Source organism: Parus major, chromosome 9 (assembly GCF_001522545.3).
Source record: "Parus major isolate Abel chromosome 9, Parus_major1.1, whole genome shotgun sequence".
Classification (NCBI taxonomy): Eukaryota; Metazoa; Chordata; class Aves; order Passeriformes; family Paridae; genus Parus; species Parus major.
In genome coordinates this window covers 16,989,325-17,003,341 of record NC_031778.1, presented here as the reverse complement: position 1 = coordinate 17,003,341, position 14,017 = coordinate 16,989,325, and the positions used below count along the sequence as shown (strand labels likewise).

General features: G+C 39.0%; 1 protein-coding gene and 1 long non-coding RNA gene across 4 annotated transcripts in view; one reads left to right on the top strand and one right to left on the bottom strand.

Moving 5' to 3' along the window:
- Positions 1-494, bottom strand: part of EIF4A2 (eukaryotic translation initiation factor 4A2) — a 6,989-nt gene extending 6,495 nt beyond the window's left edge. For 2 of the 3 annotated variants that reach the window (XR_004498820.1, XR_002002067.2), the window contains exon 1: positions 367-494. Coding sequence is in view for 1 of the 3 variants with exons in the window: in XM_015637412.2 (XP_015492898.1) it covers positions 367-395 (29 nt within the window). In the remaining 2 variants the exon portion in view is untranslated. The remainder of the gene's footprint in view (positions 1-366) is intronic. The other variant, XM_015637412.2, reaches the window with a different exon arrangement.
- A 533-nt stretch (positions 495-1,027) lies between these two features.
- LOC107208720 lies at positions 1,028-12,745 on the top strand. Its single transcript, XR_001523290.3, has 3 exons — positions 1,028-1,388; positions 6,914-7,153; positions 8,281-12,745. It is a non-coding gene; the product is annotated as an uncharacterized LOC107208720 (long non-coding RNA).
- The last annotated feature ends 1,272 nt before the right edge of the window (positions 12,746-14,017 follow it).

Below are 14,017 nucleotides of genomic sequence, written 5' to 3'. Positions count from 1 at the left end.
AAAAAAAAATAAGAAAACCAGAGAAGCATTTAAACATTTTAAACTACAATTAGCGTATACGAATAAATTTTGATTAAGTCCTTTTCAGGGCTGACTAGATTGCAAAAAAAAATCCAGTAACGAATACTGAGCCCCGAGAACTAGAGCTAAACCGTTGCTGAACCGCGAGCAAGGGGAGCGCAGGGACCGAAACGTCTAGAACGGGAGGGGCCAGAGCGCAGGGCTGATTGACCACAGCGCCCTGCCTTCCCCAGGGCGCTCCAGCTCCCACCCCTCCACCTCTTTTGACATTTTCTCTCCCCTCGGCTGCCCCCGCGTAACCCACGAAGCCTCCGAATGAGGAAAGAGCCCAGGCCCCCGCCATACCTGCTATAATCCGCGGAGCCCCCTGACATGTTCCGATCACCAGCTCTGTCCTCAACTGAAAAGGCAAGCCCTCCGCGGCGCCCGCCTTATATACCCGCCCTGCTGCCGGACTCGTTGCGCTCTGCTCTGCGCATGGATATATACCTTATGCCACACGCAAAAAAGCCCGAATCCTTCTGGATTAAATCTTCTGTCCCAAGAGATTCCCGTCACGCGACTTTTTGAGTTAATCCGAAGGTTGTGTATGAACCTCTGGGGTCTATGAGGTTACGTGGAGCATAGAACTACTTTTTTTTGTCAGATCGCGGAAGGATATTGCGCCATTGAGTGCGTCACAGCGCCCCACTCCTTCCTCCCTCTGCCTCCCCTTCCCCCCCGCGCGCACGGGGTTTCCCGTCCGGTCCCTGCTGCAGCGTGGGGCGGGAGGGCGCAATGGCGGCGCCGGCTTGGCCGGGCTGCGGGGATAGCGAGCGGCCCTGCGGCTGGGGCGGCATAGCGGCCTTTTCGTGGCCGGGTTTTCCCCACTGTGTTGGTTGTTTTTGAAGCCCCGGAGTCGGGGGGTGACAGAAGAGAGAAAGAGGCTTCCTCGGGTGGGGGCCAGCGGCCGCGCATCCGCCCCATCCGCACACAGTAATGGCTCCAGCCTCCTCCTCCTCCTCCTCCTCCTCCTCCTCCTCCTCCTCCCTGACAAGCGAAACACACCCCGAGCTGTCCCCCTGCGCTCCCAGAGTCGGGGCAGCGTTGGTAACTCCCGGAGAGGCCCTGAGGCGAAGGGGGCAGATGGAGGCGCCTCTGAGGGGGCCCTGGCCCCGGGCTCGCACCCAGTGCCCGCCGGTGGGCCCGGGGCTGAATCCCACAAACTTGTCCCGAGGCGCTAAGGGTGGATCATTCCTGAAGGGGATGCAGGAGTATTTGTAGGAGACAGGTTAGGTGGTCCTCGGGGTGCAGCCGAAAGCACGGTGGTCTGATGTAGGTCTCAGTACAGCGGTGTCCACGAAAAACGTGTCAAGAATGATTTAAAGGTTAGTGCAGTCCCAAATAAAGCACTAAGAGAACTGTTACTGTGCAAAGCGATTGCATGATTATGCCCAATGTTTTCCTACTATGGTAGAAAAAATATCGATCATTTTAATGCTCTTTCAGGTTTCACAATAATCTATTCATCAGTATTTTTTATGGAAACAAATAATATCAATTATAAGCAATAATTTTGTGCCAATTTTGTATATATATGTATCACTGCAATCTGTTTCCATAGTGATTATATATGTTGAAATGGAGGCAGTGCTTGAAAAACTCAACCCTTGTCTAGAATACTGTAAATTGTCTAGAACCATCTAGAATATCCATAAAGGGAACCTCTCAAAGACTGTATATACCTTAAATCTTCCTATGATAGCATTTTCTGGGGCAATATCTGTAGAAATAGTAAAATCTACCTCTATCCCAGCAAAAATATATAAACGCAGCTCCACTGTCAGGCCCTCCTAATGCTCTCAAGTTCTTTCTGTCCACCCCTGCTGGGTAGAAAATATTGAGGATATTTCTTCTATTTGCAGTTCAGATAGACATGCAACAATAGCCAGACGCCTTTTAAAAGAATGGTGCCAGTTTGTGTGGACTGCTAACCTCTGGCTGAAAAACAGGATGGACTAAAGAAAGAATGTGAACACAGTTTTGGGCTAGCACAGTTAGATTTCCCACTGCATTAAAAGTGGGAAAGTAAGTGGGGAAAAGTAAATGGAGAAATAACACTACTGAATATTTATTAAGAAAGCTGTTGAATTTGATTTGATGAATATTATTATTCAAGTACTGCATTTAAGTCAGTAGATTTGCAAATCTGAGAGGAAAGTATTTCCAGACATATGGGAATTTCATGAAGGTAAGCCATCATTCTTCACAGACCCAAAGTGTCATCTCAGAAACAAGTATTTAACTTTTCTGATAAAGAAATCAGTGTCATTTCAGATTACCTGTGTATTCAGATCAGATTTGACAACAGTTTTCCAGTAACAAGGCTTTTCTGGCTTTCTTTAAGGAGAAATTGTTCTCATTGCTCTAGCTTGCTGCAAATCTTGTTTTACTCTGCTTGGCCAAACTTCATTTTGTTAAAAAAAAAATAAAAGAAACTGTAGAAAAAAAATTAAAATTATTATCTTCAATCAAGTGGGACAATTTTTAAAATTGATGTGGCCAGTGCAAGCCACATTCTGCCTGGAATAATTTTGTTCTGAACAGGAAGCATCAAGCTGAGAGGAACCAAAAGGTCAGATTTTGTCACTGACAAAAATTATGTACCAACACTGGGATTTCATGTGGTCCTTTGGCTTTAAATCTGATTAAGTTTTTTAGAGTAGCCTCAACAGAAAACTTGCTCCCCAAGGACTAAGTTCATGTTATCATCAGGCAGAAAAGATACCAAGAAGACACTATATTATATGTATGTGCTGCCAAAGATATAGGCTCCACAGCCACATATGTATGTACACCTTATATACTTCTGTAGATGTTTCCCAAAAAGACAATCCCAATTAATCATGAGCTCTTTAGTGAGAGTGAACATAATAACACATTTATTAACAGGGGTAACAGATGGACTAGCTGGTTTAGCAGCTGGGTTTCCAGTGATTATTCATGCAGATTGAAGTAAGGAATGACGTATCTAAAGAAAGCAGTAGGAGCTGACACCTTCTGAAATTGAGCTCCTGTTGAGCAATCCCTGCTCACCAATCTTCTGGCAAAGGCGATGGTACAGTTTGCATTAGGAAATCTCAGAAATCTTTTAATAATCTCATGGCATGATTTGAATTTGCCATGAAGCTGCTAGGTACTTCACAGGAAACCTGCAAAATCCCAGAGTTCTTTTCCTGCATTTGCCAGTCTGCTGCCACAGTTCAATTTGTGTATTATTTGATTGCCGTGACTGGCAGGGCAAGGAAGTTGATGGTAAACAGACAGAGTTTGCTCACAGTGGGTCATGTTAAGAATCAAGATGATTTGTTAGGGTGTTGTTAGCAATAAGTAATGTTTTTAGTTCATCAGTCCCAAAGGATCCTGCCTAAACAAAAGCGTGCTTCCTCAGATGTTGGAGCGGATAGGAAAGATTCTGGAAAATGTCCAGGGGACAAAGAAAGTCCAAATTCCTGAAGTCCCATGCTTGTTGTTTAAATGCAGTCAGGGTGTAGTTAATGCTAAGAAGCATTTTTGTGCACTCCATTGAAATTACAGTCTAAAAAAGCTGAACAATAAGAATTTATAAGATACAGTGTTTTTAATGATTGAGAATGTTGGCTTTGTATTCTGTAGTACCTCATTGTAATCTGAAATGCACATTATGATGACTTTAGTACATTGGGTTGTTAGGCTTGCTTTGTCATCTTTTTTCAAAGCTATTTTCCAACTTTGTTATGTTTTGACAGATATTTCTAATCTTTGAAATTGTAGTCAGAGTTGTGTTGTGAAATCTCGATGTCCCTGTTGAATGAATTTAAAGTTCATCCAGAATCTCCTCTCCCTGTGAAAGTTCTGTCTCACTGAATAGTTGTGCACTAGGCCAATAAGGAACGTATTCAAAGATGCTTAAATTATTTAGGTGTCAAGCACTATGGAAAGCCAGTGGGATTTAAACTGCTTTGGTTGATTTAATTGTCCCACATGCTCAGTCTGTTCAAGATATTCAGGCTCGTGTAGAGGATGTGGGGTGGATGGGGCCTTTTGCTGGCCTGCTGACTCACTTGTCTGAAATGTATGTGGGGTGGTTTGTGGCTTGTGCTTCCTAATTGCTTGGAGAACACGTCTCCAAAGAGTGTTACTGCTTCAGTTGTGCAGAATTTTGTTACTTAGCTTAAGTTCTCTCATTGCCAGTTGGATCTTTTTTTCTTGATTATATTAATTTGTTAAACTATTTAAGACTAATTTATGTAAGGTTTTTTAAATTTTTTTTTTAAGAAATAGCAAAGTTGTGTGAATTTAATCTTTCAGGTTATTCATCTATTGATTCATCTGTTCTTACAGTTTGGAGTTTAAATTCAGACTTACAGGGACCCTTCCACCTTCAGAGGTTTTCAGTTATTTGTTACTTAATTCTTACTCTGGAATAATGAAGTTCTGGCTGAATTTTTAAGAAAGATGGTGTTTCTTCTATACGGTGGGACAGTTCTTGTAAACTGCTGCTGAAAAGAAAGCAGCAGAAGTGCTCTGGGACCTCAGAGGAACCTTGGTTTCTCACCCCTCTCCCAGGGGGTCAAAAATTTTAAGAACTAAGGGAAGTTAATTACTGCTTATTTTTATAGCTGGTATAGTTCCATTCAGAACTTTAAATTTGTGAAAAATTTCTCTTTTACTTTGCTTAGCATTTGGTTGGTCTTCTAATAAAAAACTAGGGTTAATTCTAGAAAGTAAGCATTCAATTTCTTAGTGGAAGTATGTAAATTACTGTTAATTCTTTAAATTAGTGTAATATGAGAAAACTGTCATGTGGAATTACTTATGGTGGTCTCGTAATTTTAGTAATGATTCTGGTAATAAGAAGAATGTTGTCACAATAAAATCTTAACCCAAATACTTGAAACAAAAATATGCTTTTCTTTCTATGATTTTTGTAGTTGTCCAGTCCTCTGCATGCTATAAAACTCAATAATTACATTTTTTTGTCTTGCGTGTTCCTCTTGATTGAGCGCTTAGATTCTTTGTTTCCAAGTTTTCAAGGTTTGTAGTCAAGCCCAGGACATGAAATCAACTTAGGTCTGTTCCTCTATTGTGTTAAGCACTCCTAGTGTGACCACAGACTGGAATTTTAGCACTAAAATTGAGCAGATGATATCTATTAGACTTGCCATTGACTTTTCTTGGAATGAGAGCTCTTTTTGCACTTCAGTTTTCGTCTTGGTAATATGGGGGTCATATTATTTATGTGTGGGCAAATACAAACCTTGAAGAATGTGGAGATTAGTAATAGAAGGAGGCCTAGAAATCTTTGATACAAGTAGCAGGATGTTTTCAGGGTAGAGTTTGTTTCTTGTATTACAAAAGTAAATAAAACTTTATTTTTATAGAGAGATGACCCAGGTGGCAGATGATAATATCCTGACACTGTTGTGGTTACATTTATTTTTTAACTCATGAAATACTGCACGTCATATATTTCTGTGAGACAATCTGCAAAGAACATTTTTTCCAGTTCTGAGAGAAAGGTATATATAAGCCTGTGCATTATTTTGAAGAAAACCATTTTCATTCTGCTATTGATTAACCATCTCTGTACATTATTTATTCCCATGATTATGCAAACTTGCAATCTACTGACATTGCTTGAGTTTTTTTAATTGCTGATTTCAGTTGGCTAAGTTTTGGAACAGCCACTACAGACAGACCTATATCTGTATTTAATTTGGGTACCTTTCCTTGCTGGTAAAAACACTGAATGTTATGTGCTTCGTAGGAGGAAGTAATGCATGGGAACCCAACCCAAGATGAAAACATCAAAAAGTCCAAGCAGGCCTTTGACTTTTACAGGGGTAAATTTACAGGACCCATTTGTGGTAAAAAAAAAGTACTAATCTCTATTGTATGCTGTAGATAAGTGTACCGTGATTGATGGCCTGTGTCCTGACTGATGACAGCAATGAGCCATGTGACTCTGTCCCCATCCCAATCACACTTTTGGACATCAGAACAAACACACTGTGCTTTCCAGAGTGTAGGTGCAGCACTTTGAGTTATGAGAGCCTATCTCAAATTAGTGACAACAAAAGTCTGGTGTTATCAGCTGATACAGCATTGCACAAAGAGCTTTGCTTTGAGTGTATTACAGGCTGTAATACACTCTGTATTTTTTGTCAGAATATTTCAAATGTGTACATCCCTAAGCAGTAAGACATCACAGAAATAATTTCATTTTTCCCTAACAGAAGTTATTTCTGTCCATATCCATTATTGCATATTAACTGAATTCTCTTGTTTCTTCTCTATCAGATAATTTTAACCTTCACAACAGTATTTTTCAGTTTATAGGGCTTGTTTTAACATGTGAAAGTTAACATTAAAGTTAAATACTTTGTCATTAATAAAACGAGCTGTGTGATCAGAAGTGTTGGCCTGCAGGTAAATCTTAATCTCTACAAACTGAAAGTTACCTACTGAGCTTTACTTTTCGTAAGGAAATTGAGACTGTTCATTTCTTCAGGTAACTATAGCTCAGATTCCCCAAGTTTTTTTTTCCTGTCACTGATACTGGCACTATAGATGAGTAGTTTCAACTTTGTGCCTTTCTTTCATCTCTTTGGAAAATGGAAATGATTATATCTCTAAAGAATCTCTTCAGTTGTAAACTGACTAAAGCTGGAACTGATTGCTTTGTGAGCTGTGCTTCAAGCCTGTAAAGCGGCCAGCTCAGTGTGGAAAAAAAGTTTAAAAAAAGTTTAAGAAATTAATCAAGATAAACATTGTGACTTGTTTAATCACATTATTTGTTTGTTTTCTTAATCCTTTTGAGATTTTTTTTAAATGAAAAATATAACTATTCCATGGCTTTTGTCTTTAACAGTGTTAGAGATGCATATTCCTCTTGTGGCTGAGTCTGAATTGTGTGCCCATGAAGCTGAAGTGCCAAGTGAGCTGCTAAATGTAACTGCTCTGGTTTTTTGGAGCTTCTGTTTAGTGCTAGAGAAGCTTCTGTGGGCCAGTCCTTAGCCCCAGCTGTTTGTGCTTCAACCCATCCCAGAACATGATTCTATCTTATTTTGTATGCCAACTGAATATCACCGGATGAGACAAAAATGAACAGGTGAGGTGCTGGATTAGTAAGAAATTCAATGTTTTACTCTCAGGTTGTGCCCAGGAACACCTGCCCCTGTTTTCCATATTTCCATGTCCAGCAAGTGTGGACATGGACTGCAAGCACAGACATGATGCAGGTGATCCGTTTACTTTAGCCAGGTGTAACTGTGGTGTTGCTCATGGCAGTCAAGGACATGCACTTTAACACATCATGTCACAGCAATTGGCAGTGGCCAGAAACCTTTGTTCTTTACACAGCAGGAGAGAGAAATGCGAGTTCATGCTGAATTGCAGGAATATATTGATTCATTTATTTTATGCATGTGATAAAAGTGATAAAAGTGATTAGATTGTAAATTACTGTCAGTTTTTGCAGGACAGAGAATGTATGCGCCTCTATTCAAAATATTTTTATCTTGTGCTTTAATTTAAAAGCTTCTGATAATAATTGTTTCAGAGTCTTAAGTACTTGGGGTTTTTTTGTCATATTCGGCATTTATTTGTAGCTCATTGTTCTGATTATTTTAAAAGTAACAAAGTAAGAAATCAGGAAAATCCTAATTTCAAAGCAGACTTCGAACTTTAGTATTTTAGTACTCAGTAACTACCCAAATTACTGTTAGTTTTTCTTTCATTGCTTTTTTTTCTCTAAGGTTTGTGTTACCATTTCTAAATATATTCCAATATATACTTTTACATGGGTTACGAGATTTTGTACGCCATTATTGCATTTATTTCAGTAGGATTTTAACAAACAAAACACTGATTTAATTCATGTGCTAATGACAAATAAAGGCTCAGTCAAACAACAACAAATTCATTGAGGACTTTATTTGGATGTGATACTGTGTATATCTTAAGCTCAGAATTCTCTTTTTTCACTTTTCTGTCCAAGAAAGCTGAGTTATCACAAAGATGATTTTACACTTAATTACCCAAAAGGAATTCTCTGATTTCCTTTAATATTCATTTGCATTGCTAATATTAATCTCTTCTGGGAATACAACTTTGTACCCCCAGGAGCACACTTTTTTTTCTGAAATAATTGTGGAATTGTATTTACTAATTTAGATCACATCAGAATTATCTTTGCTGATTTCCTGGGCTAACAGGCTGTGTATCTTTATGCAAAAGGAAGGAGAATAAAGTGAGAACTGTAAAGGACTGCTGCCTCAGAACTGCTGTTGCCATAGAGCTGCTAACAAGGAAAAAAACTGCAGCATGGATTTCTTGTGCTGTTGAAGGTAAGATGAGGGCACAGCAAAGACTGTAGGAGGGGGAGGGGAGGCGAGGCAGAGGGAGGGAGAAGAGGAAGAAAGTCTGCGTCCTTGCTGTCTAAAAAAGGAAATTCAGTGTCAGTGTTCATGAGCAGAACTGCTGGTGCAGAAGAACAAAGCTATCTCAGTTGTTTAGGGTAGCAGGAGTGATGAGCAAGCAAGCACACTCCCATGCTTTCAGGAGGAAATGCTGCAAAGAAAGGAGGGAGAAGAAGAGTGACTTTTTCCTTTAGAAAATACTCACTGCTGCTTCAAGGTAGCTGCTTTTTGATACTACTTTGGCATTAATGTTATTACCCTGAGTAAAGACAGCCATGAAAAAACTCAGTAGGGAGAGAAACAACAAGAAAAAGTGTTGGTAAAAAAATCAGCATAATCTTGAGCTGATGAATGCAGTTTGTATGTATTAAAATGTCTCAGTTGTTACATTCATCTGTGCAGTGCTGTGAAACCTTTCAAAACGCAAGTGAAATTATGTTTTTTGTGGTAAGATTGTTGTGATATGTTGATGTGTTATCAACCTTTTATCAATGATCTTTTGTCTTCTGTTATCAAAGTAGATGTCTTTTGAGTGGAAATGTATAGCAAATAAATAAAAATTTATATTAAATACTCAAGCATACTAACTAGAGAACCAACATCAGACAAGCTTTCTGTAGGATCTCTAATGGGGTTAGCTTTTCAGTTTAAGACTTCAATATAATTGCAGAATTGTCTGCAAAGCACTCATGCAAAAGCTGCTGCTGCTGTTTATACATCTATCACGTTACATATTTTTGTTCTCCTTCACCTGCTTCTTCTCCCAGTCATTAGGTTGTTTCTGAGGCAGCTGAACCCATATGCCCTGCACAGCAAACCCAGCACGCCTGCCATGTTTGCATGGTGGGGCCTTGAGGAGAATAAAACAAACTGTGGAGGCAGTGATAACGCTGTCTTAGCTATGTTGATACTCCTGTGTTGATATTGCTTAACCATCTGTTTGCTGTGTTATTGAATGTGCTTGGATAGATCAGCCCTTTCTCACAATTCCTTGTTTTGCACTTTATCACCATTTACCAAATAGTGTTTGACTGTTCTCCTGGAGTCTGTTTGTAGTTTGGGTCAGAGTGAATTTTTTTCTATAGCAGTCTGGTAGTAAGACTGAGTAATTCAGGCTGTAAATGTTAGGGCTTCAGATTTTTATTTTTAGTATTATCCTCTCTCAGTGTGAAATTGTTATTCTTTAAGTGTATAGAGTTTAGCTCGTACATTTCTCAGTCATGAATGGCACTGGGTGAGATCTATCAATCATGAATACATAAGTTTCCATTTCCAAAGTTTGTCATGTGGAGTTGGATGTTCAAGTATATTTTTACTAGCCAGACTCATTTTTCTGGTTCAGACTAATTTTGTCAAACTTGTAAGCTATGGAAAGTTCTTCTGCGTTCTTTACAACCGTTTTTTTGATTTACTTTGCTCCCCAGTGCACTGGGGGTTGACAACATCCTGTTAAGGTTTGTGGGGGTCCTCTAAGCCACTGCAGGTGAAGTTCGAGTTTTAATCCATGACTGAGGTATCCTCTGGCAGTACAAGTGATAGTGATTTAGTTCAGTGTCAGCAAGGGGTTTAGTCTCCTTCTCTGAACAATTGATAGTGCTTTGCTGAGTGAATAACTATGTTAGAACTGATTTCCACAGAGCATTAGGTGTTACATTTCAGAGGATATCACTGGACTTCTGAGTCAAACCAGTTTGGGTTTTTCAGAGATATGAGGTGATTATTCAAGCATGACTGTAACGTGTAATAAACACCTCTTTGAAGAATAAGTGCTAAACAAGAAATGGATGGATCCTATCCTAACAAAAATTTAGTTGCCTATATAAATATTTAGTGGACGGTTAGTGTTGCAGTCTAATATCAATGTAATAGTTTTTCATTTGCAAAGGGGTGGACAGAAGCACAATGTTGCTAAATGACAAGCTATTCTCATAAATTTCCAAATAGTGTGAATATTAATTGCTTCCAGTTGATGGATTGATGGTGGCTAGTATGTATTTACAGTGAAAAAGAGCAGAGCTACAGTAGTGCTGATACAGAAATATCTTGAGTGGAGTGCACTCACATTATAACATTTATATTGCTGCTGTTCCTATGCCAAACTGTCAGTACAGATCTATCAGTTTGAGTCAAAGTTTCAGAGGCATCTTGGTTGCCTTACGATAGAAAAGCAACTTAATGAAGTTGAACAAGACAGAGGAGTTGTTTGTAAATCTACTAATCTGTCCGCACGTTTGTACTGAATTCTAAAGAAAGAGGTGATCTTGTAGTTTATGCTTGGTTTGTCTGCTTCTTCCACTTGGTTTATATTGTGGGAGCGATCAAGAGAAAAAAGAAGTATGGCAAACATTGCCCAGAACACTCTAATCTCTGTATTTGGGCCAGGAAAAAAAGCTGTTAAGCCACTAGTGCTGCTGTGGTTAATACCAGGACTTGCATCAATTTCCAAAACACATATATGAAATATAAAAGCTACTTTGATGGCTAATGCTGCCCATAATTACCTTTTTGAGGTGTTCCACTGCTCAATTTCCATCTCAACCACTCCAAGTAATATCAGCTTTCCACACAATAGGCTTTGGCTGAGTGCTCCAAGGCCTGATTTTTGAAATGCTGAGCACCCATAATGCTATTTAAGGTTAATGGGAGCACAAACTTCTCAGCAAAATTTAAAATCGGGCTTCTGCACACAAACCGGAGATTTTAGTTTAGCAGTCACAAGACTGCTTAAATGATCAGTCTGAATTCTGAATTCCTTCTGAAACTTTTTTTTTTCTTTTACAGAGAATGAGTTATGTCCCATTATACCCCTTTGTTTTTATTAATTTTGTGAGCACTACTACTCTTTTATTCAGTACACAGCTAGTAGAACAACTGGCACATAAAAGGAAGATAATTGAGTTATAGTAGACTTAGTTCTTTGTAATGTTTTATGGCATTATTCTTTTTTTTCTATTGGATTAAATGGCAAGAAATTAATGTCTTTTGACATGCTTAAGGGTTAGAATAAGAAATAAAACACTGTTCCTTTACATGTGTCTGGTGGATTTTTCAAGGCACTGAACTGTAGAGTTTTGGATATGTAGGTCAAAGTCTTTCTTTAAACATGCCATAGCTCCTGTTGATACTCTGTTGATAAGCATAACTTGAAATCAATAATCCTCAATTCTTTTCTAGCCCAACTGTTTGAGTTTTCTTATAGTAATCTAAGTTTTAAATACATCTAAGGATGTATGTTAAAAATACATCCTTGTTCATTCTCTGCCTTAGTTAGATTTGTTTTGTTCCCTTGTTTTTCACTCAAACTGTAGTATTTCTTTTGTTTCAAGCCAAGTGCTCCGTTGGATCCTGTGATAAGTGCATCCAGTGTAAAGTGGAGAGACATCCACCAAAATCATACAGGGCCTCTCATAGATTTTGTCTTTGTGTTTTCTAAAACAAATATACTCCTTTAGCATGACTCTGGATTCTGCAAGGAATTCTGATTTCCCATGGCTCAGTTTGAGTAAAGTATTTTAATGCCTGATCTTCAACCCACAGATCAGCACTATCAGTAGTCATGGCAGAAGAGAATCAATCACTATGAGGTTTCTAATCCCTGTTACTCTGTAGTGGTAGGAGTTACTCCTTTGAAGGTTATGCTTGGGTTTTCAGTGGGCAGCAAATTGAAACCACTTCAAGGAGCTGAAGTATTACGAGTATTCATTGTAGTGAGATGCTTTACCCAATTAGAAAAACCTCCACTCTTTCCTCCTTAGCGCACCCTTTCTCTTATTTTGGAATGCAGTGGAAACATTGTGTTATTAATTACATTCTCCCAAATGAACTTGCAAATAAAGCTTAATTAAAACTGTGGGAGCTGCATTACACTAATGTGGTCTTGTAAACACAGCAGAATTAGGAGTTGTGGGTGAGTAGCTAGTTACAGAATTGAAAATAGCTATCCCCATTATTTTTAATGAATATTTGAGGAATTTGTACATTGGATTTGATACAGGTCTGTCTACATGACAATGGCCATGTAGTAGTGTCATTTCTAATTCTGTAGCCACTTAGACTCATTTATCCTCAGAGCTGTTATTCCTAAATTGGGAGCAATTACCTTGCTGGCTGAGAGACCTGAGAAAACAAGGAAAGAAATGGGTCCTTACATGCCATCAAATAGCAGTGTTCATCATTAATGCTCCACATATTCTGATGTCAGGTGTTTACACAGGTCTCTCCCATGGCTTATGCTGTGTGAACAGCACTAGAGGATGATTGGAACTGCTGAGTGTGATGAAAAGGTCATGTGTGAATTATGGCAAGAATCCAATAGTCCATCCAGCTGAGGAATTTTTCATATGGCCAGTTAAAATATGTGTTTTGTCTCATTGTCACAGATGGAATGAACAAGGGAGGGAGCACATGAAATTCAGACAGCTGCAGAATGGCCATCATGTGGCTGTGGATGTCAGCAATACGAGCAAACAGAGGTTTAATTCAGACATATTTTCATACCCCAGGCTCCTAGTTCCGATTATCTGTATCAGTAAGAATGCAATTTTTCAGGTGCGGGAGTAGCCCTTGCTTTTCATATTCATGAAATTACATTTAGAGTGTAATTTATACAGTTTACTTATAGTAACTAACTGGTAAGTGTCGAAGCTCTATTGCTAGAGCTTAATATTTAAAAAAGATGGCACAGATGGGGTGTTTTTAGCTACAGTGTTACTCACCCAGAAGAAACGCTGAGTGTTCAGCCTGCTAAACCATTCCTGGCAATGACAATTCTGAAAAAATTTGGCGATCATAAGCCCTGTGACAAAAAATGGGCCATCTGCTGGCCAAGGAGGAAAGTGCTCGTTAGGCGCTGCGGGCCCTGGATAAAGCGCTCCAGCATGATTCCGGCCGGAGGAGAAGCCGGGAGTTTTGCCGAGCTCTTCAGCAGCTCAGCTGGAGCAGGCCTGGTCAGGAGTTTTCACACAGATTCTTCCATCCGAGAGTGCTGTGTTGTAATAATTGAGACTCTCTATGGGAACACGTCAATGAGAAATGGAAAAGTTCCTTTCTAAACATATCTAAATGTTCTGTTTCAGAATTTTTAGACAATGAACGCTGATTTTTGTTCCAGAATGATTTTTTAAAAAGTAATTACTTTTTGAAATTATATAAACAAATGGAAATTGTCATCCTTGTGTTAAACAAGAATGAAACTTCACATTAGCACTATAGCACATGGCAAACAGTCACTCAGTCCTGTGTTTCACTACTTGTGGTTGTGTATGTATGCTCTGTGGGAAGAATATATCAAGAGTGTGACTGTTTTTTCATTCAGATCAGGGAGACTGGAGATGGGAAGAAAACTTTTTTTTTTCTTATATTTGCATCTTTTTGTCTTCATTGTAATTTTGCATTAATTACTTAAATGTCTACTATAATTTAAAGAAAAACTGTTTTGATCTTATGCTCCTGTTAGCAATTCAGTATACACAAAGAGTTTCCAGTAACAGCCAAAACCATACCAATCAAATATTCAGAAGAAAAGAAGCAGAGAATTAAAGATAACTCTCAAGGCT